Source organism: Lonchura striata, chromosome 15, assembly GCF_050655825.1.
Source record: "Lonchura striata isolate lonStrDom1 chromosome 15, ASM5065582v1, whole genome shotgun sequence".
Taxonomy (NCBI): domain Eukaryota; kingdom Metazoa; phylum Chordata; class Aves; order Passeriformes; family Estrildidae; genus Lonchura; species Lonchura striata.
The window spans coordinates 4,420,358-4,443,467 of record NC_140717.1 but is presented as its reverse complement, the minus strand read 5'-3'; the positions used below and the strand labels follow the sequence as shown (position 1 = coordinate 4,443,467).

The 23,110-nt window shown below is 62.2% G+C and overlaps 3 protein-coding genes across 12 annotated transcripts; all 3 read right to left on the bottom strand.

The window, feature by feature from the left end:
- Positions 1 to 833: 833 nt before the first annotated feature.
- THOC5 (THO complex subunit 5) lies at positions 834 to 15,034 on the bottom strand. 10 transcript variants are annotated; one of them, XM_085592901.1, is made up of 21 exons: positions 14,610 to 15,034; positions 14,112 to 14,224; positions 13,721 to 13,801; positions 13,189 to 13,332; positions 12,447 to 12,560; positions 10,897 to 10,994; positions 10,169 to 10,315; positions 8,396 to 8,510; positions 7,847 to 7,979; positions 6,882 to 6,959; positions 6,662 to 6,702; positions 5,389 to 5,488; positions 5,143 to 5,251; positions 3,439 to 3,540; positions 3,259 to 3,355; positions 2,900 to 3,014; positions 1,975 to 2,078; positions 1,794 to 1,881; positions 1,571 to 1,686; positions 1,232 to 1,422; positions 834 to 1,045 (listed from the first exon to the last, which is right to left on the bottom strand). In XM_085592901.1, the coding sequence occupies exons 2-21, from the start codon at positions 14,205 to 14,207 to the stop codon at positions 982 to 984; spliced, it is 2,133 nt and encodes a 710-aa protein (XP_085449027.1). In that variant the 5' UTR covers positions 14,208 to 14,224; positions 14,610 to 15,034; the 3' UTR covers positions 834 to 981. The 10 variants fall into 10 exon arrangements, with proteins under 10 accessions (XP_085449027.1, XP_021393004.1, XP_085449030.1 ...); XM_021537329.4 differs by having other exon boundaries at positions 14,112 to 14,223; positions 14,992 to 15,034; XM_085592904.1 differs by having other exon boundaries at positions 14,172 to 14,223; positions 14,992 to 15,034.
- A 1,370-nt stretch (positions 15,035 to 16,404) lies between these two features.
- On the bottom strand, positions 16,405 to 19,576 carry NIPSNAP1 (nipsnap homolog 1). Its single transcript, XM_021537365.3, has 10 exons — positions 19,477 to 19,576; positions 18,308 to 18,435; positions 18,149 to 18,194; positions 17,801 to 17,895; positions 17,632 to 17,702; positions 17,406 to 17,546; positions 17,218 to 17,249; positions 17,013 to 17,107; positions 16,844 to 16,927; positions 16,405 to 16,758 (listed from the first exon to the last, which is right to left on the bottom strand). The coding sequence occupies exons 1-10, from the start codon at positions 19,557 to 19,559 to the stop codon at positions 16,694 to 16,696; spliced, it is 840 nt and encodes a 279-aa protein (XP_021393040.1). The 5' UTR covers positions 19,560 to 19,576; the 3' UTR covers positions 16,405 to 16,693.
- Positions 19,573 to 22,593, bottom strand: LOC146765989 (uncharacterized; the record flags this gene model as incomplete). The annotated part of the gene is made up of 6 exons (XM_085593421.1): positions 22,187 to 22,593; positions 21,687 to 21,759; positions 20,780 to 21,064; positions 20,395 to 20,551; positions 20,034 to 20,133; positions 19,573 to 19,893 (listed from the first exon to the last, which is right to left on the bottom strand). Coding segments are annotated over exons 1-6 (1,062 nt in total), but the record flags the coding sequence as incomplete, so codon positions are not given.
- Between the last annotated feature and the right edge of the window lie 517 nt (positions 22,594 to 23,110).

Genomic DNA, 23,110 nt, shown 5'->3' with positions numbered 1-23,110 from the left:
GGGAGAAGACAGGGAAAGAGGCTGGGAATGTGGGGCTGGGATCTGTCACCCAGGGCTGGGGTAGGTGACACGGGGTTTTCCAGAGGGGAAACACACCCCACAGCAGGCGGAGAGGGCCCTGTGTCCTGAGGATGGAAACAGGGCCAGCCCTGCCATGCTTTCCAAAGGATTTCAGTGTGTTTTTTCCCTTTCTTCTTTTTTTAAGCATGGTTCCCAAGGGACTGGGAGAGCCTGGTTTAACCCAGGGGCTGCGGCACAGCCCGGCACTGCAGCACTGCACCGAGGGCAGGGGCTGGGGGGAGCAGGAGAGGGGCTCTCAGACCTCCTGGGGGAGAAGTGTCTCCCAGGGGAGACAGGCTGGGCTGAAGGAGGGACAGTGACCTTTGGAGGAGGGATGGAACCCCAGCTCCACCAGTCTGGGACCCCCATGCAGAGCGGTGCAGGGGAGGGGGCACATCCCAACTCCCTGATGCCAACCAGGACAAGCCAGGTGTCCCAACCCTCCTCCTGCCTCTCCCAGCACCCTGCTCTGCTCCCTCCAAGGCCGGGGAGGGGAGAAGCCCCCCAGGATGCAGGGATTGTGCTGAGTGGGATGGCAGCCAGCCGGCAAGGACAGGCTGGGGCTGCAGTGCGGGCTCTGGAAAAGGGCTATTTTTAGCCACCTCAGTTTTTAGCCATCTCAGCTCCCCAGTCCCTGTGGTGGGGAGGGAAGTCAGGAGGCAGGGAACATCCCTGGAAAGGCTGTCAGAGCCCAGGGCTGGGACACAAGGCTTGCTGCAGCCCTCACAGATCCCTCATCCCAGCCCCTCTGCACAGACAAGGCCACCCACGCATTTTTTTTCTTTAGCTCAGTTTAATCCTTTTGACTACAAAACCTTCAAACAAAGCCCAAAATATTGTAAAAGGAGCAGAAAGGTCAGGATGGGAGCACTCCTCCCACAGAGTGAACGAGTCCCATCCCAGAGTGAGGCCCAGGGCTGCTCAGCGATGGCTGAAGAACCCCTGGGGGTAGTTGAACTTGAAGGGTTTCAGGCGCAGGGGACCCCTGGAAGAAGAGAAGAGGGAGAGGATGTGACCTCAGGGATCAGGAACATCCCATGGCACCCCCAGAAAAGACCCAGTTCCAGGGCTACTGCCCAGCTGTGCAGACCAATCCCTCTAGGACAGGCTCCCAGGAACAGCAATGCCACCAGAGTCCCTGGCAGCACCTCAGCCCCCAGCCAGCTCCCACCTGACCAGGCGCAGACACATCTTCTCCTGGGGGAATTCCTTGGGCCCCTCCACGCTGGGATCATGGGGCTCTGTCTCCAGGTACACGTCCAGCACCATGCACAGGCGCTGCAGCTGGTTGGTCAGCAGCTGGTAGCCAGGTTTGGGCCCCCACAGCTCCTTGTAGTAGACATTGACCTCGCTCTCCATGGCCTGGAAAACAGGGATGAGGTTGGCACAGGCTTGGATGTTTACTCTGCATTCCCAGGAGCGTCCAGCCACCAGCTCACTCCAACATTCCCTCGTTAGAGCCACAGAACTGCTGGGGACACCTCCAAAATGCAGCCCCACCCCACAGTACCCGAATGTTGTCGTCGTTGCTGCTGTTGCGCTCTCCCTTCCAGTTCAGGCACAGGCTGAAGACGGGAGGCAGCGTGGAATACCCGGGGTTCAGCACCACGGCCGCCTGCAGCTTGGCTGAGCAGGGAAAAGGTGTCACTGACAGGGCCTCCCGCCAGCTGGATTGCCCATGAAGCTGCCCTGGGATGAGGATTGGAATTCCCAAAGGAAGGAAAGGTGCCTACCTGTTCCCCTCTCTATCAGGGCCATGTAGTAGAGGTGAGTGTCCTCAGCCAAGCCAGCCTCTATCACATCCTTAGTGTAGGGCAGCTCCTGAGAGGAGAAGGAGGAATGATGGCTCCAGTGCCACGTGGGAGCTGGAAGGGAGCTGGAAGGGAGGGATTCAGCCTGGTGCTCAGCACTTACAGCATAATCCTCATAGGGAATGGCAGTCCACTTCACCAGGCGCGAGACGATTTTGGTGGGGAAGAGCTGCTGGCACTCGCTGGACACCGGCACAACACCGTGCTCTGAAAGCAAGGACAGGGCCCTGAGCAGGGCAGGGCTGGGACACTGCTCTGCTGCTCTCCTGCAGTGGGGACACTCCCAAAGCGGGACCTGGGCACGACGCTGTCCTTCAGCAGCTCCATCAGCTGCCCAGCAGAGGCCCAGGCTGTGATCCTGTGGGATCCCTGGGCTGTGATCCCACAGAATCCTTGGCCTCTGATCCCGCTGGATCCCTGGCCTGTAATCCCACAGGATTCCTGGGCTGCTTGACAGGCACCAAACATGCATGGTGTGCATCTCACCTCCCATCACGTCCCACATCACTTCCCAGTGCTGGGATGGCCATTCCCAAAGACGTGCTGGGCACTGGAAGGGTCAGAGCCTTCCTCTGCCACCCAAAATGGGGTAGCTCCTTCATTCCCACAACTCCCAAGGGCTGAGGGAACAACCGAGAATGCTGAGGGTGGCACTGCCACCCATCAAATGTGACATCAACCAGCTGATGTCTCCTCTCCTGTTCCACTCTCCCTCCCAGTTCAGGCACTGGCTGAAGATGGGCAATAGCTTGGAACAACTGGGATTCAGGACCACAGCCACTTGGAGCTTGGCTGTGCAGGGAAGAGATGCTTCCCTGCACGAGGACCCTGCCACTGCCCCCCTGTCCCCAGGGAAGGGCAGGGAGCCTGGCAGGACCCTGCCACTGCACCCCTGTGCCCAGGGAAGGGCAGGGAGCCTGGCAGGACCCTGCCACTGCACCCCTGTCCCCAGGGAAGGGCGGGGAGCCTGGCAGGACCCTGCCTCTGCACCCCTGTCCCCAGGGAAGGGCGGGGAGCCCAGCACTCACCGAGGGATGCAAACTGCTTGTGCAGGGCCAGGCGGGACTGCAGGCGGCTCCGGAGCAGCTTGACAGTCAGCTCCATGTGGCTGGCACTCAGGGAATTGTCAGCAGCCACTGTGTGCTGTGGGCAGGAGGGATGTCAGGCCAGGAGCCACAGGGACAGGCACCCATCATTTAGTCACCAAAAGGGCTTGGACTATCACGTGTGTGACATGAAATATGTCAGCGTGGCCCCACACACGGATCCAGCCCAGCAAAGCCTCTCAGACATGGTTTGGGAGCAGCTGGTGCCAGCAGGGGGACAGGATGGGACCCCAAAGCTCAGCCCAATGTTGTGGGGGAGAGGAGAGGGGTTTGTGCCATGCCTGAGGCTGATCCTTGGGGAAATGCAGGCCACCCAGCTTCTGCACCCACACGTAGGGGTGTCCCAGCTCTGTCACGTAGTCACTCAGGGTCACGATGCTGTGGGGACAATGAGGAAGGGTCACATCAAGCCAGGGAGGATTTGCTGTGCTGGAGCAAGCAATGGCCTGGGTGACACTCACCCCACTTTATCAAACTGGAACTGGTTGGCCGGGTTGGGCGTTTTCCTCCCGTGGTCCCCTGGATAGAGGCAGTTGAGGAGGGAGTCTGGCGAGAGCAGGTCCCTGGCAGAAAGAGGAGAGGTCAGTCAGCAGCAGCCTGGGCTCTTCATCCCTCCATGAACAGGCCCCAAGCCCAGAGAAAGGGATTATGAGCTTCATGAGTTCAAGACCAGAATGACTTTCCCCTAATTCTACTCCAAAGGGAGAGCTGTCTCCTCCCTGCCTGGAGCAGGATGGAAATCACAGGGCACCAGCTCCTGCTCTTCCAGGAAGCTGCTCCCTCTAGTGCCACAAAATTCCTCATGTCTGACTGCTCACAGGACCGACCAGGCACAGTGGGCTGTAGGATTGGGGTGTGGTTCAGGGCAGAGCCTCCCTGGTCTGGGGTAACACAGCCAAGGGCAGCAGGAGGGAGGGAATGCCCCAGACAGGATCTCCAGCTGCTGTCACAGAGGGTTTGGGGTGTCTGCAGCAAGAAGAGAACCCCAACAGGATGAGGAGGCTGCAAATGGGACAGGCTGGGAAGGCAGCACTTGCTCCCAGGCAAGCCCAGGCCAGCTTCTCCCACCTCCCTTTTTCCTCCCTTTTCCACCTCCTGTCCCAGGGAGAGCCACCAGGGAAGTGGCAGCTGCTGGGAGCTCCCTGGGCAGGCTCCCAAAGCTGCCACTTCAGCTTTTCCTCACACCAATCAGGCTCCAGCAGGCTCTGGGGAGCACAGGCAAGGCAGCTGCATCTCTGGAGCTCAGGACAAGGTGACCTCAGGAACAGTCAGGTAAGGGAGCTGCCAGGCTCTGCCGGTGGGAGGGAGGCTGAGCATGTCAGCAGGAGAGACTTTCCCTCAGTTCCTGACAGCTCTGGCACTGCTGAGAGGCTCCCAAACTCCTGACTGTGGCTTCTCATGGCAGAGGAGAGGGGGAGGAAGGTGCTTGGGCTGTGCAGGGCTCCTGGACCCACAGGGGCAGAGGGATCCCTGCCTGATGAGCTCTGGGCTGTGTAGGGTTCCTGGATCCCATGGAATCACTGCTTAGTGAGCTCTGGGCTGTGCAGGGCTCCAAAATCTTGTGGAGTCACTGCTCAATGATCTCCAGGCTCTGCAGGGCTCCCAAACCCCATGGAGTCACTGCCCAGTGATCTCCAGGCCCTGCAGGGCTCCAAAATCCCATGGAGTCACTGCCCAGTGATCTCCAGGCCCTGCAGGGCTCCAAAATCCCATGGAGTCACTGCCCAGTGATCTCCAGGCTCTGCAGGGCTCCAAAATCCCATGGAGTCACTGCCCAGTGATCTCCAGGCCCTGCAGGGCTCCAAAATCCCATGGAGTCACTGCCCAGTGATCTCCAGGCCCTGCAGGGCTCCAAAATCCCATGGAGTCACTGCCCAGTGATCTCCAGGCTCTGCAGGGCTCCAAAATCCCATGGAGTCACTGCCCAGTGATCTCCAGGCTCTGCAGGGCTCCAAAATCCCATGGAGTCACTGCCCAGTGATCTCCAGGCCCTGCAGGGCTCCAAAATCCCATGGAGTCACTGCCCAGTGATCTCCAGGCCCCGCAGGGCTCCAAAATCCCATGGAGTCACTGCCCAATGATCTCCAGGCTCTGCAGGGCTCCCAAACCCCATGCAGTCAATGCTCAATGATCTCCAGGCTTGTTGCCCACAGGGCTCTTCTTACCCAGCACTGATGGCTGTGGTCATCTCCATGGCAGTGGTCACCTTGGCTTTCACTGTCATGACGTTGAGGTTCATCAGGTAGTGGAAGGTCAGGTGAAGCACGTTCTCATCTGCCCACACAGAAGGGGTGACATTGGTGCCTGCTCCAGCTCAGAGAAACCCCTCCACACTTCCAGCTCCTGCCAAGGTCCCCAGGGTGCTGCTGGGGTCAGTCCCTGAGCTGCTGTCCCACCCCAGAGCTCCTCACCTTTGCATTTCAGGTCCAGGGTGACAGACAAGGGGTGTCTCTTCAGCATCTCCTTGCGTTTGTCGTCCAGCTGCACGCCCAGGGTGGGCCTGCGCCGCTTCTGGCGGGGCAAAACAGCTGTCAGAGCCTTCTCCTGCTCCCCCCCAACCCATGGACCTCCCCAGCACACAGCTCTTCCCCTCCAGTCCAGTTCCACAATCCCCCAGCACCATGGCCACAGCTGTCCTGGGAAGGGAGAGGAGCAGGAAAGCCTCACTCAGCTCCAGCTGACAGTTCCTGTCATTCCTTCAACTCCAGGGAATGTCTCCATTCTTGGCAGACAAAGCCAAGGACCTGCTGGCCCAAAAGTTTTCCCAGTACAAGAGGCAGAACCCAGAATTGCTGACTCCTTTAGGTTGGAAAACCCTCTGAGAGCATCAAGTCCAACCACCCCTGCAGCACTGCCAAGGCCACCACTGACCCCTGTCCCCATGTGCCACAACCACACAGCCATTCAATTCCTCCAGGGACAGGGCCTCCCCCACTGCCCTGGGCAGCTGTGCCAGGGCTCAACTGCCCTTTCTGTGAAGGAATTTTCCCCAATATTCTCCTCTGACAAACTCTTCTTTCCTCTCCTCCTACCCCTGCTCCCTGGAGCACAGCCTGATCCCCCTGGCTGTCCCATCCTGTCAGGAGCTGTGCAGAGCCTCAGGGTCCCCCCTGAGCCTCCTTTTCTCCAGGTTGAGCCCCTTCCCAGCTCCTTTCCCTTCTCTGGACACATGAGGCTCTTCCCTTTACCCTTCCCCACAGAACAGCCCCATACACCTGGCTCTGCTGCTGGGGGCTGGCAGTGGAGGCCCAGAGCCCCTTCAGGCTTTGCTGCTGGGAGCAGCCAGCACCTCCAGCCTCTCCTCAGCATCCAGCTGGAATTATCTGTAGGAGAAACACTTCCTGCCAGGAGTGCTGAGGAAGCCCTGGTGCAGAGAATGCTTTTGGCAAGGGATGGACACAGCTCCCTGCCCTCAGGCTATTTATACAAAGTGGAGCAGCTCCAGCCGGAGAGCTGCAGGGATGGGACACCAGAGGAGCAGCTCTGTACCCTGGCTGCTCCTGCATTTGGGACACCAACTGGAAATGGCAGCTCCCTCCTCCTAAGAAAGGTCAGGATCTGACATCAGTGCACTTCCACACACACTCCCAGCGTGCAGGGGCAGTTCCCAGCCCCAGCTCTCCCAGAACCTCCCTTGATGCAGTGCTGGGGGAGGACTCAGAGGGGGACAGTGCTGTCCCTTACCGTCGTTTGCTCCTCCTCTGCGTCGGAATCGCTTTCATCATCTGTGCAGAGAGAGGGGTGTCAGCAGGGACCACCAGGGCTCAGCTCTCCCAGCACCAGCAGCACCACCAGGGCTTTTTCCAAGCCCTGGCTCCCACTGACACCCCTCTCCCAACAAAAGCAAGATCCCAGGAGCTGCAGACACACAGGAAAAAATCCCCAGTGCAACAACAAAGCTCACCCTGCGAGTCCTCAGGTGGCTTATAAAGGGCCTTGGCTTCCTCCACGCTCCCTTCAATGGCCACCACCAACTTCTTATCTGCAGAGGAGACAGGAAAACTGAGTTAGGAATGTCACTCCTGCTGCAAAGGCAGTGGGCAGAGCAGCCCTGCCCCTAAAGCTCCTGGTTAAGGAAGCTCCAGCAAAAGGCCAGTGGGAAGAGAGGCTGTCTGGAAGGTTCTGGGAGGCCACCACTGGGCTGAATTTCCTGGGAAGGATGAGGTAAGAGAATGAGGAAAACGCTGCGTTTTGAGGAACTTTCCCTGGAAAACATAAGGGACAAATCTTTATTAAGAGCCAAGAGAGGATGGGGTCTGGCTGGGACAAACAGGGACTGAGGAGTGGTGTCACCATGGCTGCAGATGCAGCAGGGACCTGGTGTGGCCAAGCACCACTGTGTCCTTCCATGCTTCTCTGGCACTGAGAGGAACAGCTCTCACCACCCAGGAGTGTGCACAGGCCAGTGGGATTCCTGACCTCTTCCAGGAATTCCCTCCCAATTCAGGGAGGCTCCAGAAATCCCCTCAAAATTCAAAGCTTCCTGAGGGGATGAAGATTTCCAGGTGAGCTGTGGGAATGGCCTCTACAAGGTCTGGGGTCCCCACCACCACAGGTGGCACAAGGCAGGGAGTGACAGCTCTGGGGATGCTGTGACAGCACTGAGCCAGCTCACACAGGCTGCAAGGACATCCCTGCTGACCTTGGGAAGGGGGGAAGGGGTGGGAAGGGAGCTTCCCAAGCACTTCTTCCAGCGAGGCAGCTGAGCAAACAAGGTTTCAAATGCTGCTGCCTCACCGTGCCTTGGGGCCGCCCTGCTGCTCTGCGCTCAGCAGAATCTGACAGCAGGGAAAGACCCCCAAAAAGTGGTGATTCCTGCAGGCAGGAGTGAAATCTGGCCCATGGGGGCATCGTGCCCTCAGTGCTCACCACAGGCCTGTCCGTAGGCACTGGCTTGGACGAAGAGGACGTAGAGAGGCGGCGGGAGGTGCCGGGCGGTCTCGTACTGCTTGTGAGCCTGGTCGAAGGGCATGAACAGGTACTCCTGCACAGGCAGGGAGGCCTGGGGAATGAAGGGACAGCCTTCATCACTGGGAAGGGAACAGCTCATCCTCCTCACCCTGAGAGAGCAGGAGATGAAGCCAGCAGAGGTGGTGCAGGGTTAAACATGGAGAGGCCCAGGAAAGGGCTGGCAGCTGTCTCTGCTGGGAAAGTTTTGGATCTGGAAATAACCCAGTTCCTTCTCCTGTTCTTCCCTCCCAAGGCAGTCACAGGAGGCTGGGGCTCTCCAGGGAAAGGCCCATTTAGCAGCTCCTGCAGCTGCAGTTCTGCAGGAATTGCTGCATAAATAAGAAAGGAAACTCTGGAGGGGTCTCAGATCTGCTCCTTGCCCATCCTGAGTGGGAATGAAACATCTCCAAACCCAAACCAGCCCAGGAGCTGCCCCTCACAGTGTGACCTCCTGCAGGGCTCAGGTACCTGCATGATGCTGTTGAGTCGAGGCTGGAGGCTGCTCAGATATTCCTTCTTCACCTCGATCTCCTTCAGGATCTTCTCCTTGCTGGTCAGGCACTCCTTGTATTTCTCTGCCAGCCTAGGGGTGGGAATTCTGTCACTGCCACGCAGCACAGCTCTAAACCTGCTGGGGTCCACCTGGATGGTGAGCCCCAGCATTCCTGCCCTGATGTAAGGAACCAGGAGACCTCAGACATGGGGCAAACACAGAGCTCCTAATGCCAAGGGCAAGTGGAGGCAGGAAGGAACTGATTGGAGATGGAAAACAGACAAGGAAAAGGGGAAGCTCGGCCTCGTGCTGTGCTCCGCAGAGGGGCAGCAACTGGATCTTCCCTCAGGAGATCTGCTCCCACACCACGTTCTGCTGCCAGCAGCCACAACCTCTCCAAGCTCCCTAAGAGGCTTTGTCACTTCATATCCCCAGAGCCACTTCATGTCACATAGTCAAGGTTTAACAGAGAAACCCCAGGAAAATGCAAGCCCACCACGATGCTCCAAGCCCTGGATACACTTGTGTTTAGGGAGAACACGCCAGATCTCCTTATTGCTGCTGACTGCAAGCCCTTTCCCAGCAGGAGCAGGGAATTGGGTGTGGAAGTGACCTGCCCCAGGACAAGGGTTCTCCAAAGGGGAACAGACCTGACCTTGCAGATCTTGGATTCTCTTTCCAAGCAAAACTGTATTTGTGGGGGTCACTGCATATCCCAACAGGCTCCTACACAAGCTGCAGTGTTCACACACCTTCCCAAAGCAGAGCTACTGAAATCCCTGCAAACCACTCCAGAGGCACCTCACACAAGGTGGAGAAGAATCCAAAGCCAATCCAATGGGGTTGCACAGCTGGAAACACCAACATAAATTATGGATGGATGTCAACAACCTCAACACCACCAGAAAATGCCCAGAGCACCACTGGCATCTGCTTGTGAGCAGCTGAACAAGCCATATTCCACCTCAGCAGTGGTGGGAGATGGGCAGGGGTATTCCCTAGACACCACAGAGTGAGGACTGGGAATTCCAAGGCTTCTCAGCAATTTAACGTGCAGCTGAGGGTCTCCATGAGGTTTGCTATATCATTTCTACACACAATCATCAGAGATCTGCAGGCTGAACGCTCCTCTGTGCCACGAGCAGAGCGAGCTCAAGGATCCTGGCTGTGCCTTCCACCACGCAAAAGCAACCAGGTTTTAGGGAAAGGATCTGGGAAAAGGGAAACATGAAGGGTTGGAGGCTGCTCTCATCTGCTCTGCTGAGCTGCCCTCAGGCTGCACCCACCAGCACATTCCAACTGATCTTTCCAGAAGGTGGACACTGTCTGACTGTTATCCACACACAGGAATGCTGTGTCATGTTTGTTTTTCCCAGGGGGCAGGAGTCAGGAGCAGCTGAGCCCTGGGACAGTGGTGACACCAGCAGCAGGACACGGGGCTCTCCCAGCCTGGGAGGGTTGGCAGCTCCACACCATGGCATGGAATGGCAGCAGCTCCAGCCAGGATGGGCTCCCTTAGCTCCTTGGATCCTCAGGCAGTGCCAGAGAGCTCCCTGACCTATGGAACAAGGATCCCAGCGAGCCCAGCTCTGCACAGAGAGAACCTCCCAGCTGCACAATAAATGCCTGCTCCACGCTGATCCAAGAGGGTGTGAAAAACTCCATCCCTACATCTGCTCTCCCAGCAGCTCTGGGTGTCTGCCCAGATCCTGGAGCAGGGACATGGAATGGGAACACCACTGACCCACCTCTTGCGCTGCTCCAGCTCCCAGTCCAGGCGGGCCAGGGTCTGCTGGTGGGGCTCGGTCAGGGTGATGGCAGGGCGGCTGATTTCAGGGGGGGCCTCTTTGTAGAACTCCTCCAGGCTCACCAGCTCGATCTCCTCGTGTTTGGATCTGCCAGGACACATGGATCAGACCAGGGAAAAGTGGGAAGTGCTTAATGTGTCCCACAGAAGTGTCCAACTGGTGCTTCCTGCCCTGCTACCGAGCCACCACCATCAGTGAGCTGAACTTGTTTTGACCTCCACTGTCTGTGCCTCAAGGGGCTCCAGGAGAGCTGGAGAGGGACTGGGGACAAGGGATGGAGGGACAGGACACAGGGAATGGCTTCCCACTGCCAGAGGGCAGGGATGGATGGGAGATTGGGAAGGAATTGGTCCGTGGGAGGTGGGCAGGCCCTGGCACAGGGTGCCCAGAGCAGCTGTGGCTGCCCCTGGATCCCTGGAATGTCCCAGGCCAGTTGGATGGGGTTTGGAGCAGCCTGGGACAGTGGAAGGTGTCCTTGCCATAGCAGGGGTGGCATTGGATGGGCTTTGATGTCCCTGCCCATCCAAACCAATCCATGATCACAAACACATGGAGCACCTGTTCTGCTCCCACAGTGAACTCGGGGAATGTGGGAAGAGCTCCCACGGGTGGGAATCACCCACCCACCCCAGACACACCACTGATCCCTCTGCTCCCTGGCTGCTTACTTGAATTCCAGGCACTTGGTGATCTCTTTCTGCAGGTGCATCACCTCGTAGAGCAGGTTCTGGAGCTGCAGGTGATAGGCATCGACCTTCTGCTTTGCCTGAAACACACAACCAGGGCAGGGATGGAGCAGGAAATCAGTCACCAAGAGAGAGCCACCACAACCCCACTACAGCAGCTTGGGACAGCAGGTTTTAGAGTATGCAACAATTTTGGAGGGGAAGAATGACGTTTTAAAGGCTGGAGGAGCAAAGGATTGTGACAGGAGACTGATCCTGCTCCTTCCTGCACGTTTCAAAGCCAAGGCACAGGACAGGGCTCATTTGCTGGGGTACAGAGTTCCTCCTCTGAGAACTCCGGGTATGGAGCTTCCAGGCCAATCATCCACCCATTGCTACACCTGCCAACACCAGACCCTTGAAACAGTTTCTGCCATCCTACTGCACTTGAGACAAAAGCAGATACTGCTCCTTCATTATTCATCTAATTACAGCTGCCCTGCACCCGGCAGGAGTTTATCAAGATCTGAGCCTGTCTCAGGTTGCAAGATGTGGCTGGGGGTGTGATTCTATCCCCATCTGTCAGAGCTGGGGCAGTTCTCTGCTGTTCATGGGGCAGTTTTTTCTTTATCTCTCCCACAGCCAATCCTCCCTCCAGGAGATCTCTGCTGTCCATGGCCACTGAGTGTCCCTGCATGGCTGAGAAAATTCCATCATCCATGGGAGATGCTCTGCCCAGGGGAGGAGCCAAGCATTCCTACCTGGATCCAATCTGACCTGGGAACAGCACAGCAGCCTTTGCCCCCTGCATTCCCAGAGGAGCAGCTTCCTTCCCCCTGCATTCCCAGAGGAGCAGCTTTCTTCCCCCTGCATTCCCAGAGGAGCAGCTTCCTTCCCCCTGCATTCCCAGAGGAGCAGCTTTCTTCCCCCTGCATTCCCAGAGGAGCAGCTTCCTTCCCCCTGCATTCCCAGAGGAGCAGCTTCCTTCCCCCTGCATTCCCAGAGGAGCAGCTTCCTTCCCCCTGCATTCCCAGAGGAGCCCAGGCCCATCTCCCCCAGCCCTGGAGCTCCAGAGGAAAACTCCCCCCTTGTGCAGATCCTGCTCCAGCAGAAGCACAGCTGGCACTGCAGGAGGGCTGAGCCCCCCTGGGATGGGGCTGAGCCACCTCCCTGACCCACAGGGGACAGGGCTGCTCTGACTCTGGCAGTGGTTTGTTTTTGTTTGTTTGTACTATTATATTTGTATTTTTAATTTTCCTAATAAAGAACTGTTATTCCTATTCCTATATCTTGACCTGAGAACCTCTTAATTGCAAAATTATAATAATCCAGAGACAGGGAGTTTACAATTTCCATTTCAAGGAAGCCTTCCTTAGCAGACACCTGGCTTTTAAACCAAGACAGAGCCTGCAAACAAACCCCCAACTCAAACCCCACGACCTGGCCGAGGTGCAACCCCTCACACCACGCACGCAGAACAGGCAGGACCTGCCCCATCTCTGACCCCCCTAAATCCCAAGCTGCATTCCTCCCTCCCAGCCCCTCCTGGCTACCTCGTGGGTCTGGTCCCTGCCCTTCTTCAGCCGGATGTGGGCCAGGCGGTTCAGCTTCTTCAGGGTCATGAAGTGCACACAGCTCTGCACGCGCCGCTCGTCGATCTCCGAGGCCTGCGGGGTGGGAAGCAGGAGAAATGGCTGGCACCACCTCTGCAGGGAATTCCTGCCACAAAAGGGGCTCCACGCTTTGCTAGGGAGCCACATTTATGTCACTGGGGCTTCTGAGGGAGCCTCCTGCTGCCAGATCACAGGAAGGGGGTCCAGGCTCCTTAGAGAATCACTCCAGCCTTTTTCCTCAGCAGCAGGAACAGAGCTGATCCAGCCTGAAGCACCTGACGTGTCCCAGGAGCCTGGCACAAGGGAGGCTATTCCAGAGCTCAATCTCTGCCCCAGGAACCCAAGACAAGGGAAACTTCCATTTCCAGAGCTCAATTCCTGCCCCAGGAGCCTGGCACAAGGGAGGTTATTGTAATTCCAGAGCTATATTCCTGCCCAGGAGCCTAAGACAAGGGAAACTTCCATTTCCAGAGCTCACTTCCTGCCCCAGCAGCCTTGGACAAGGGAGGCTGCTCCATTTCCAGAGCTCAGTTCTTGCCCCAGCAGCCTGGCAAAGGGAGGCTGCTCCATTTCCCTGACTCTGCCCAGGAGACATCACAGCTCCTGCTGCCTTTCCTGTGGGATTAATGGGGAAACACCAAATGACAGACACGTTACACCACACGTGGAGGCCTCTCCTCACATTTTCCTTGATGCCCCGGCTCTTCAGCTCCTGGATCTCTGCCATGAGCCTCTGGAGCTCCTGGCAGGTCTCCCTGTAGAGCTCGTAGTCCTTGATGGGGTCACGCAGATCCACCTCGCTCTCCTCGCTGTAGTACCTGACATCCTGCCAAGGCAAGGACACCTCCCGTGGCTCATCCCATCCCTCCCTCTGGAAAGGGCTCTGGGAGACCAGCTGCCATTTCTGCTGTACCCACGAGTCCCATGGCTTTACACAGGGAAAAGACTCAGTTCCAACAATCCCCAACCCACCAGTCACTAAAACACCTGGCAAGTTCAGGCTGTCTTTTATTATTATAGATTTGAATTGACACCGTTGGGGTGTCTGTGCAGGGCCAGGAGTTGGACTGGAGGATCCCTGTGAATCCTTTCCAACTCAGGATATTTCATGATCTACATGACACAGAGGACAAACCAGAAAGGTGATTCCTCCTCCTCCTCCTCCTCCACCCCACTCCCCACTCTGGCTGATCCTACACTATCCTGCTGCTCACGGGAGGGTTTGAAGGCACCATGCAAATCCCTGAGGGATCTTCCAGCTTTGTGCTCACTCTCCAGAGGAGTGTTTGTGTCTCCTGAAAGAGATGGAAGCAGGTTTAGGAATTCACAGCGGGAGTTTAGGAGGCATTGGAAGCTGGGGGAAACTGGATCTCACAATTCACAGAATTCCAGAATGCTTTGGGTGGGAAGGGAGGACTTTAAAGCCCATCCAGTCCCGTGGACAGGGACACCTTCCACTACCCCAGTTTTTCTCCAAGCCCCATCCAACCTGGCCTTGGACACTGCCAGGATGAGGCTGCCACAGCTTCTCTGGGCATTGTTTTCCAGCAGGGAAAGCCAGGCCAGCACAGAGGGGTGTGGGCAGGTCCCGGGGCAGGTCTGTACCTGGTCCGTGTCGCCCTTGCCCCTCTTGCCCTCGGCTGGGACCCCGTCCGTGCGGATCACCTTGGGCTTCCTCTTCTTGCTGGACTCGGAGGACATGGTGCTGCCGGCAGGGCTGGGGAGGGGGCACAGGGTCAGTCTGTGGGGGCCAAACCTGCCTGGCCCGGGGCTCTCCCGGGCTCCCCCCGCCAGCCCTGCCTGGGCTCTGCAGCGTCCCCTGTGCCTCCCTCCATCCTGCACCTCCCAGCCCTTCCCAGCCCCCCGGAGCAGCACAGCCAGCCCGGGGTGTGCTCCACCACAGCCCCCCAGAGCAGCACAGAGAGCCCGGGGTCTGCCCCACCACAGGCCCCCGAGCAGCACAGAGAGCCCGGGGTCTGCTCCACCACAGCCCCCCCGGACCCCCGCAGTGCCACTGAGCTCCCTGGGGACCCCGGCCCGAGCGCTCAGCCCCTCCCCGAGCCCCCGGGCTGCAGCACACGGGATTGCGGCTTCTGCCTCCCCAGAGCCTCCAGACCCCTCACAGAGCCGGGACCCTTCGCTCCTCCAGATCACCGCAGAGCCCCGCACATCCATCCCGGGGCGTCCGTTCCTCCGAGCCCCCCAGAGCCGGGACCCTCCATCTCTGCAGAGCCCCAGAGCCCAGCGCACCGGGCCCAGGACCCCTCACTCCTCCGGAGCCGCCCCGGGCCCTCACGCCGGGACTCTCTCTCTGAGCCCGAGGCCTCAGCGCTCCGCCAGCACGGCGCCTTCGCCCCTCCAGACCGGGACCCTCCACTTGCACTAAGCCCCTAGCACACCGGGGCACGGACCCGCCCCTCCGGAGCCTCCCCAGCCCAAGGGAACGGAGCCGTTCCCTCCATCCCCGCCCGGGCTCCCGCCTCACCCCCGGCTCTCACCGCGGCCTCGGCTCCGCGCCGCCCGGAAGTGACGTCACGGGACCACAGCGCGCGGCGCGGGGCGGCTGCCGCAGCGCCCCCTAGCGGCCTGGAGGACCCGCCGCGCACACCAGGGGGCGTGGCCTGTCCAAAGGGGCGTGGTCACCATGTGAGACCCCACACACGCACAAACCGGGGGCACTGGTGGGACTGGGGGGGTTCCTGGTGCAGAAGGGCACCCACAGGAATAGGGGAGCCTGGATAGGGTCCCAGAAGCACTGATGGGTGTCCATGGGTTTGGGATAGGGTCCCTGATGGCACCCCTTGGTTGGGGGGGCATGGGATGGGGTCCCTGATGGCACCCCTTGGTTTGGGGGGCATGGGATGGGGTCCCTGATGGCACCCCTTGGTTGGGGAGCCATGGGATGGGGTCCCTGATGGCACCCCTTGGTTGGGGGGGGCATGGGATGGGGTCCCTGATGGCACCCCGTGGTTGGGGAGCCATGGGATGGGGTCCCTGATGGCACCCCGTGGTTGGGGGGGCATGGGATGGGGTCCCTGATGGCACCCCTTGGTTGGGGAGCCATGGGATGGGGTCCCTGATGGCACCCCTTGGTTTGGGGGGCATGGGATGGGTTCCCTGATGGCACCCCTTGGTTGGGGAGCCATGGGATGGGGTCCCTGATGGCACCCCGTGGTTGGGGGGGCATGGGATGGGGTCCCTGATGGCACCCCGTGGTTGGGGGGGCATGGGATGGGGTCCCTGATGGCACCCCTTGGTTGGGGGGGCATGGGATGGGGTCCCTGATGGCACTGGGGGTACCCATGGGCTTGGGATGGGATCCCCAGTGGGGTAGGAGGCACCCAGGGGCTTGGGAGGGGCACAGGAAGGAGTCATTGGTGGTGTGGGAGGATCCATGGGCTTGCGGGGGCTGGGGACGGGGTCCCCAGTGGCACTGGGGGATCCCTGGGTTCGGAATAATGTGAGAAAAGGTCCCCAGTGGCACTGGGGGGATCCATGGGCTTGGAGGGTCATGGGATGGCATCCACTTTAGCACTGGGGGGTTTCAGGGGCTTGGGATGAGGTCCCCAATGGCCCTGGGGGTGTCCATGGGCTGGGCTGGGCCTTGGCTTGGGGGATCCAGTGGTGCTGGGGGCTCCAGGAGCTTGTGGGGTGCATTGCATGGGGTCCCTGGTGGTGCTGGCAGTATCCATGACCTTGTGGGGTGCATGGGATGGGGTCCCTGGTGGCACTGGGGTTTTGGGGGGGTCCCTCAGTGTATCCCAGCACCCATGGGTGGAGGTCTTTTGGCACAGGAAGCACCCATGTCATGGGGCAGGGCAGCCCCCCTGACACCAGCCTGGGGGGTCACACCAAGCACCCCCAGTCCCACCCTCCCCACCCCGAGAGGGGCCTGGGCTTTAGCATATTAAATATTTAATTGGCAGCAAAGGCACCCGCTGGGCTCATCAGGAGCAATTAAGCCCCCCCCACCTGCACAGCCCCCCCAGCAGCACCACCCTGGGCACCCACCACAGCACGGGGGGCTCCCACCTTCCCCTCCCTGCCCTCCAGGGCACCCCAAAACGGGGTGGGGGAGAGAGCTGGGAGCCAGAGGGAGCAGAGCCCCCCAGCCCTTCCCCTGCAGGGCCGGGGCACGGGCAGGGGGGCCCTGGGGGTGCAGGGAGCCCCCCCGGCACGGCCCCAAATCACTGCAGGGGGGAGATCTTCAGGGGAATCATTATCCGGGATTCCATGGTCCGGATCAGTGGGACTGGGGGAGGAAAGGAGACACAGGTGAGGTTAGGGGGTCCCCAGCACGGGCAGGGGGTCCCCAGAGCGGCTGGGGTCCCACTCACCGGTGTAATAAACGTTCTCATCCCAGCCCCTCTTCCTCCAGGCTGCATTCCTGGTCTCCTCCCGGGACTGCAGATCCCTGTAGGCTGTGGGGAGAGCACAGGGGGGCACCCTGAGCCCCCCCAGCGCAGCCCCCGGGCCGGGGGTCCCCCGGGGGTGACCCCCCCTTACCCCAGAGGTGGTGCACCACGTAGAGCTCCCCGATCTGGGAGAAGAACCCCCCAACTGCCTCCTGGTTCTCCTGGCGGTACTTAATGGCCCGAGCCCTGCACGGAGCAGGGGACACATGGGGGACTGCCCCAGGGGTCCCCCCTTCTCCAGAGGGAGCCTCTCCCCCCACCCTGGACCCCTCCACACTGGGGAAGCAGCGCCTTACCAGTTGTTGCCCCACTCGATCATGGTCCCTGGCTGGGAACAGGGGAGGAAAACCAGTCAGAGCCCCCCTGCGTGCCCAGCTTGGAGTCTCCTCATCCAGGAAGGGGGAATTCGGGGGGCAGCCCACCAAAAGTGGGGTACACCAGCCTGAAGACCCCCCCCTGCAACGAGGCACAGGCTGATCCCCACCTTCAGCTTGTAGGTCCTGAGCTCGTAGATGTTTGGTCCCTGGCGGGGCTGGGGCTCATTCCAGAAGCTGAATTCCAGGAGCAGCTGGTTCCTGCGGGACAGCAGCATCCGGCTCCTCTCCTTGCGGAAGTCCAGGTACTCCTGGGGACAGCCCCAGCCGGGGGTTTCGGGGTGGGGGCAACCGGGGCTGTCGGGCACGGGGCTGTGGCCCCCACCCCGGCGGTACCTGGTTCTGCCTCAGCTTGTTCATGCAGTCCATGAGCGCCGGGTACCCGCCCGAGAAGCGCCACAGGTGCACTGCAAACAGGGGTTTTGGGGTGGGGACGGGGAGCAGCGCCCCAAAACTCCCACCGAAATCCCTGCCCGTGGCAGCAGGAGCCGCTGCCTGGCCTCACCTGCCTGGTCCTGCTCGCCGTACCACGTGTTCCAGTTGCCCACCAGGTCACAGGGGTAGTCGGGGTCCGAATGGAGCTTGGGCAGCACCTCCTCTCTGTGGGGGCACAGAGAGGCACACTTGGGGTGGGGGTCAGCACCCCAAAACCCTCCCAGTGCCCCTCTTCGCCCTCCCAGACAGGATCCGGTGCAAGCTGGGGGATGCATCCATTTCACAGGGAGGGAAACTGAGGCACAGAACAGGGACACAGATCCACCCAGGAGCTCCACGAACCCTCCCACCCCTCCCAGCCCAGAACAGCACCCCAACACCCTGCTGGGATGCTGGGAAGCCCCCTCAGTGTGCTCACGTCAGCTGGTTGTAAGCTTCCAGGCATTCCGGCTTCACATTGTGAACTGCAGGGACAGGAGAGAGGGGCTGGGAACGGGGGAAGGATCCGGGAACGGGCTCCCATGGGTGAGAGGTGCAGCCCATCCGTGCCTGCCTTGCTCCCGGCAGGAGCACTCACACTGGATCTTGTAGAGGTTGCTGGTCTCCTTCTTGGAGAGGAGGTTGGAATGCGCGTCCTTGCGGGGATCCACCTTGTGCACAAAGAGCGAGCGGAACCAGCTGCCCTCCACGTCCCTGGAGTAGCCCCTGTGGCACAGCGGGGCAGGGGGACACCGGGGATCACCGGGGATCACCGGGGATGGCCGGGAGTGACCGGCTGGACGGCAAACGGGATCCAGAGGCCTCGCTGCCACTCCTGCAGGCAGCTGCCTCCATCGGAGCCCCGGCCTTGGTGGGCTTCTGCTCAGTTCACTCCGGGAGCCCCGTCCCAGCTCTGTCCCCAGTTCCAGTCTGTCCCCCTGGATCCAGAGGGGTTTTGGCAAGGACACCGGTGTGGGGGTGCGGGACAAGGGGGGCAGCCCCACTGCAGTGACAGTGACCCCTCCACGGGCAAGGGGACATCCCCCACAGGATCCCCTTTACCCAGGGGCCACTCCGGAGCTGTGACCCCTCCACGGGCAGTGGGACGAGGGGCGGTGGGAGCAGCCCCCCAGCCCGTCCCGCGGGTCCCCCATCAGCCCGGGGCTGGCTCCGGTGCCCCGGCGAAGGTCGGGTGCCCCCAGGGCAGTGGCGGGGGGGGACGGTGCCCCTCGGCCCCGGGTCCGAGAGGCGGCCAGACCTTTGTCCCCAGCGAGGCAACGACCGCGGGGCCGCTCCGGGGCCGCCCGCCGGCTCCGGGAGCGCCGCGGGGAGCGCTCGGGGGGCTCCGGGGGTCCGCGCCCGGGGGATGCGGGGTGCAGGGGGGGATCAGGAAGGCCAGGGGAGCGGGGTGCGGGGGCAAGGTGGGGCTCAGGGGTCTCAGCAGAGGGGATACGGGTGTGCCGGTCCGGCGGGATGCGGGGTCCGGGAGGGAATGGGAGGGCTCGGGGGAGCGCGGTGCGGGTGATGCGACGAGCGGGGAAGATCCGGGCCTCAAGGGCTCAGAGGTGAGGTCTCCACCCGGGGGAATGCGGGGAGCGGGAGGAATGCGGGGTCCGGGGGAGCCGCAGGGATCAGGGGGGAGGATGCGGGGTGTCCCCGCCGGGGCAGCTGCGGGGAGCGGGGTTGGACGCGGAGTCCGGGGCAGGACGAGGGGTCGGGGGATGCCGCGGGGGCTGTCAGGGCGGGGGTCCGGGGGTCCGCACTCACCGCGCGCCCCGCGGGGCCGCGCCCGCGCCCCCGCCCCGCAGCCGCCGCAGCGCCGCGCTCCCGCCGCGCGCTCCCGCCGCCATCTTCCGCACCGCGGCGGGGCCGCGCGCCGCGCGCGCCCGCCGCGCCCCGCCCCCGCGCCCCGGCCCCGCCCCCCTCAGAAGCTGGCCTGCAGCAGCGTGATTCTGATTGGCCGCCCGGCCACACCTTCGCGCGCCCGGCCACGCCCACCCGCACCCCCCTCCCGCCGCCGCGACGCCTCATTGGATGCCGGAGCGGAGGCGGTGCCCGCGGGGCCCCTCGGCAGCCAATCAGAAGAGGCGGTTGGAGAGGCCGGTGGCTGATTGGTCCCGATGTCTCGCTCCGGCGGCGGCTGAGGCGCGGCTCCAGAGGGGCGGGGCTTCCTCGGGCTCCGCTCTGGGGAGGCGGGGCCAGAATGGGCGGGGCCTCCTGGCCAGGGGGCGTGGCCAGGGGCGTGACCAATAGGACACTGTCATGGGCGTGGCCAATAGGGCGTGGCCAAAGGGGCGTGGCCAAGGGGCGTGGCCGGGCCGTACCTGCGGGCGCGGTCTCGGGGTGTCGCCGCGGTGTCCCCGCCGTGTCCCCGGCCCTGGGGGGATAGCCCCGCTCCGGGGGCTCCTGCTGGCCCTGGGGCGCCTGGGGGAGGGCACAGGGAGCGCTGCTCCGGCCGGACCCCGAGCCGCTCCTGCCCCACAGCCCCCTCTGCCCGTGCCACCCCTCTGCCCCATTGCCGCTTCTCCCTGCCCCCGAGCCCCCACCCGGCGCCCTCTCTGCCCCATCGCCCTCCCATTTTGCCCCATAACCGCCCTCACCACGCAGATCTGCGCCACGATCACCCCGGTACTTGCTCCCCTCGTATTTCCCCCCATTTGAATTCTCCCCCACCCCAGATCTCACCTCGCCGTGGGGCCGTGGAGGGACTGGGGGGCAGCAAGGAGGGGGCACGGGTGGGCTCCCGAGCCCCTCAGCCGGGCACTGCGTGGGCAATGGGGGCGAGGGAGGATCCGCACCCCGGGGTTCCTGGAGTTCCTGCTGGGAGAGGGAGCGGGCCGAGCTGGGAAGGGGGGAGAAAGCAGGAGTTAAAGGGTTAACAGCCCCCCAAAACCCCGCCAAACCCTCTGTGACCCCCTCCCCAGATTCCCCAAACCCTCTCTGTCCCTCCCCCAAAAATCCCCCACCTCCTCCTGCCGCCTGGGATCCCCCAAAACCCTCGAAGCCCAGGCTCCCTCTGTGCCCCCCCATAAACCGGGGCAGCCCCCCGTGCCCCCCGTGCCCCCCTCACCCGGGCAGGGGCGATGCCCCCCGGCGCAGGGCACAGACCCAGGCGTGCAGCTCCTCGGGGGTCTCCGCCCCCAGGCAGTACGTGCGCATCCCGGCGTGTTCAGCCTGCCAAGGGGGATCCTCGCTAGCCCCGTCCCCTCCCCGCAGGGATTTTGGGGACCCAGGGGGCCAGGGCTGACCGTGAAGAGGAACTGGGGGGCGCGGGGGGCGCGGGGGGCGGCGGGCAGGACGCGGATCTCGTAGCCGGGCAGGGGGAGGCCGCCCCGCACTTGCTGCTCGCTGCTGTCTGGGGGGCAGAGGAAGGTCACGATGGGGGGCACCGGAGCCCCCGTCTGCACCCCGAGATCTCCAGGACCAGCAGGGGGATGCCGGGGACCTCCTCTGATGCCCCCAAACCTCCCGGGCCCCCCAGAGCTCAGAACCCCAACAAGGACCTCGTCAAGCCCCCAGGGAGCCCCGATCCTGGGGAATCCCTGATCCATCCAGAGACCCCCAATCCCCAGGAATTCCCAATGCTCCAGAGACCCCCCCCCCCCCCCGTTCCCAGGAGTTCCCAATGCTCCAGAGACCCCAAATCCCCAGGAATTCCCAATGCTCCAGAGACCCCAATCTCCAGGAGTTCCCAATGCTCCAGAGATCCCCCCAAATCCCCAAGAATTCCCTGATTCCTCCATAGACCCCCAAATGCCCCAGGGATCCTTGATCCCACTGGGATCCCTGACTGCCCCAGGGACCCCCCATTCCCCCAGGATTCCTGGTTCTCCAAGGACTGCCCAACACCCCAGGACCCCTGAGCCCCCCGGGACCCCCCAGTGACCCAGGGACACCCCGGGATCGCTGACCCCCCTCCCAGGGACACCAGGTCCCCACGCCCCCCGGGTGTCTCCAGCCCCCCGTGCCCCTCTCACCCCGGTAGTAGTAGAGGCAGAGATCCACCAGTACAAACCAGCGGCGCTTCCAGAGCCGCAGCCCCGAGCTGTCCTGAGAAGCGGGGGTGGGGGGATGGGGGCTGAGCCCCCGCAGCCCATCCCCCCCCCCGGGACCCTCTGCTGCCCCAGACCCCTCAATCCCTTCCGATCCCCCCAAGCTCCTCACTCCCGTAACCCCCCAGCACCTTCTTCCACCTCCGACCCCATGACCGCCCCACGCTGCCCCATCCCACCACGTGTCTCTGATCTCCCCAAAGCCCCCAGACCCCACAACCCTCCCTCACCCCCCACCGACCTCCCCCAAGTCCCTCCGATTTCCCCCGAGCCCCACACCCACCCCCATAACCCCCTGACACTCCAGACCCTCCCCCCAGCTCCTCCCCACCGCCCCAGGTCCTCCCAAAATCCACAAACCCCCCAGAAACCCCCGTACGACCCCTGAGCCCCCTCCCCAGCCCTCCCCTGGCCCCCTGCCTCACCTGCTTGTGCAGCCAGCCCTGCATGGCGGGGGGGGTGCGGGGGTCCCTCCGCAGCGCCTGCTCCCCCTTTCCAAAGGCGTGGACCCTCGGCACGGGCCGGCAGGGCTGGGCAGGGGGGTCACCCATTGCGGGGGGCCAAGGAAGGGCCCCCCAGCACCCCTACAGCCCCCCAGCCCTCCTACCCCTATTTATCTTTGCACCCCACAATGCCCCCCCAGCTGCCCAGAGCTCCCCCCTTGTGCCCCGTAAGTCCCTATGGAGTCTTGGGCTCCCCCGCACACCCCAATGCTCCACATGCCCCCTTCGAGCTCCCTCGGGTGCCCAGGGTTCCCCAAAACCCCCCAGCCTCTACGACCCCCCCCATCCCCCCGTGGTTCCCCAGTTTCCCCCTCGCTGCCCCCATCCCCTTCGCCCACCTGGGTGCGGGGGCCAGCGGGGTCCCGGCGGGCGGGGTCGTCGCTTTCTGCCATGGGGGGTCCTGCGGGGGCAGCGGGGGGCGGGGGGGTCCCCATCAATGTCCCCATTGTCCCCATGAGGACAGAGGCCCCGTTCTTCCCGCTGCGGGGGCGGGGGCTGCTCCCGGACGCCTGAGTCCCCCCAGGGGTGTCGGGGGGGCTTCTCGGCTCCCGCTGCTCCCTTCCCCCTCCTGCTCCTGCCGGATTTTGGTCCGCCCCGTCCCCCTGTGCTGGTGCCGGTTTCTGTCCAAGTAACCCTAAACTGGTCCCAGTTCCCATCCCAGTGTCCCTGGACTGATCGCAGTCCCTGCCGTTATCCCCGTGCCGGTAACTCTGAGCGGATCCCGGTTCCTGTTCCGTTCTCCCGTGCCCGTCCCAGTTCCCAGCCCGTTATCCCACACCGATCGGGGCGGCGGTCCCGTCCCCTTGCCCTGGTGACGGGTCCCATTCACCGTCCCATCATCCCAGG

Coding starts and splice junctions, on each gene's coding strand:
- THOC5 (XM_085592901.1), bottom strand. CDS start 14,207: ATGTCCTCCGAGTCCAGCAAGAAGAGGAAGCCCAAGGTGATCCGCACG. Junction 3,015..3,258: donor TCCCCAAGGATCAGCCTCAG/GCATGGCACAAA, acceptor TCCTGCCCACAG/CACACAGTGGCTGCTGACAA. Junction 1,046..1,231: donor ATGTGTCTGCGCCTGGTCAG/GTGGGAGCTGGC, acceptor CTCTTCTTCCAG/GGGTCCCCTGCGCCTGAAAC.
- NIPSNAP1 (XM_021537365.3), bottom strand. CDS start 19,559: ATGGCGGCGGGAGCGCGCGGCGGGAGCGCGGCGCTGCGGCGGCTGCGG. Junction 17,547..17,631: donor ACAAGCTGAGGCAGAACCAG/GTACCGCCGGGG, acceptor GGCTGTCCCCAG/GAGTACCTGGACTTCCGCAA. Junction 17,250..17,405: donor TCAGGACCTACAAGCTGAAG/GTGGGGATCAGC, acceptor CCCTGTTCCCAG/CCAGGGACCATGATCGAGTG.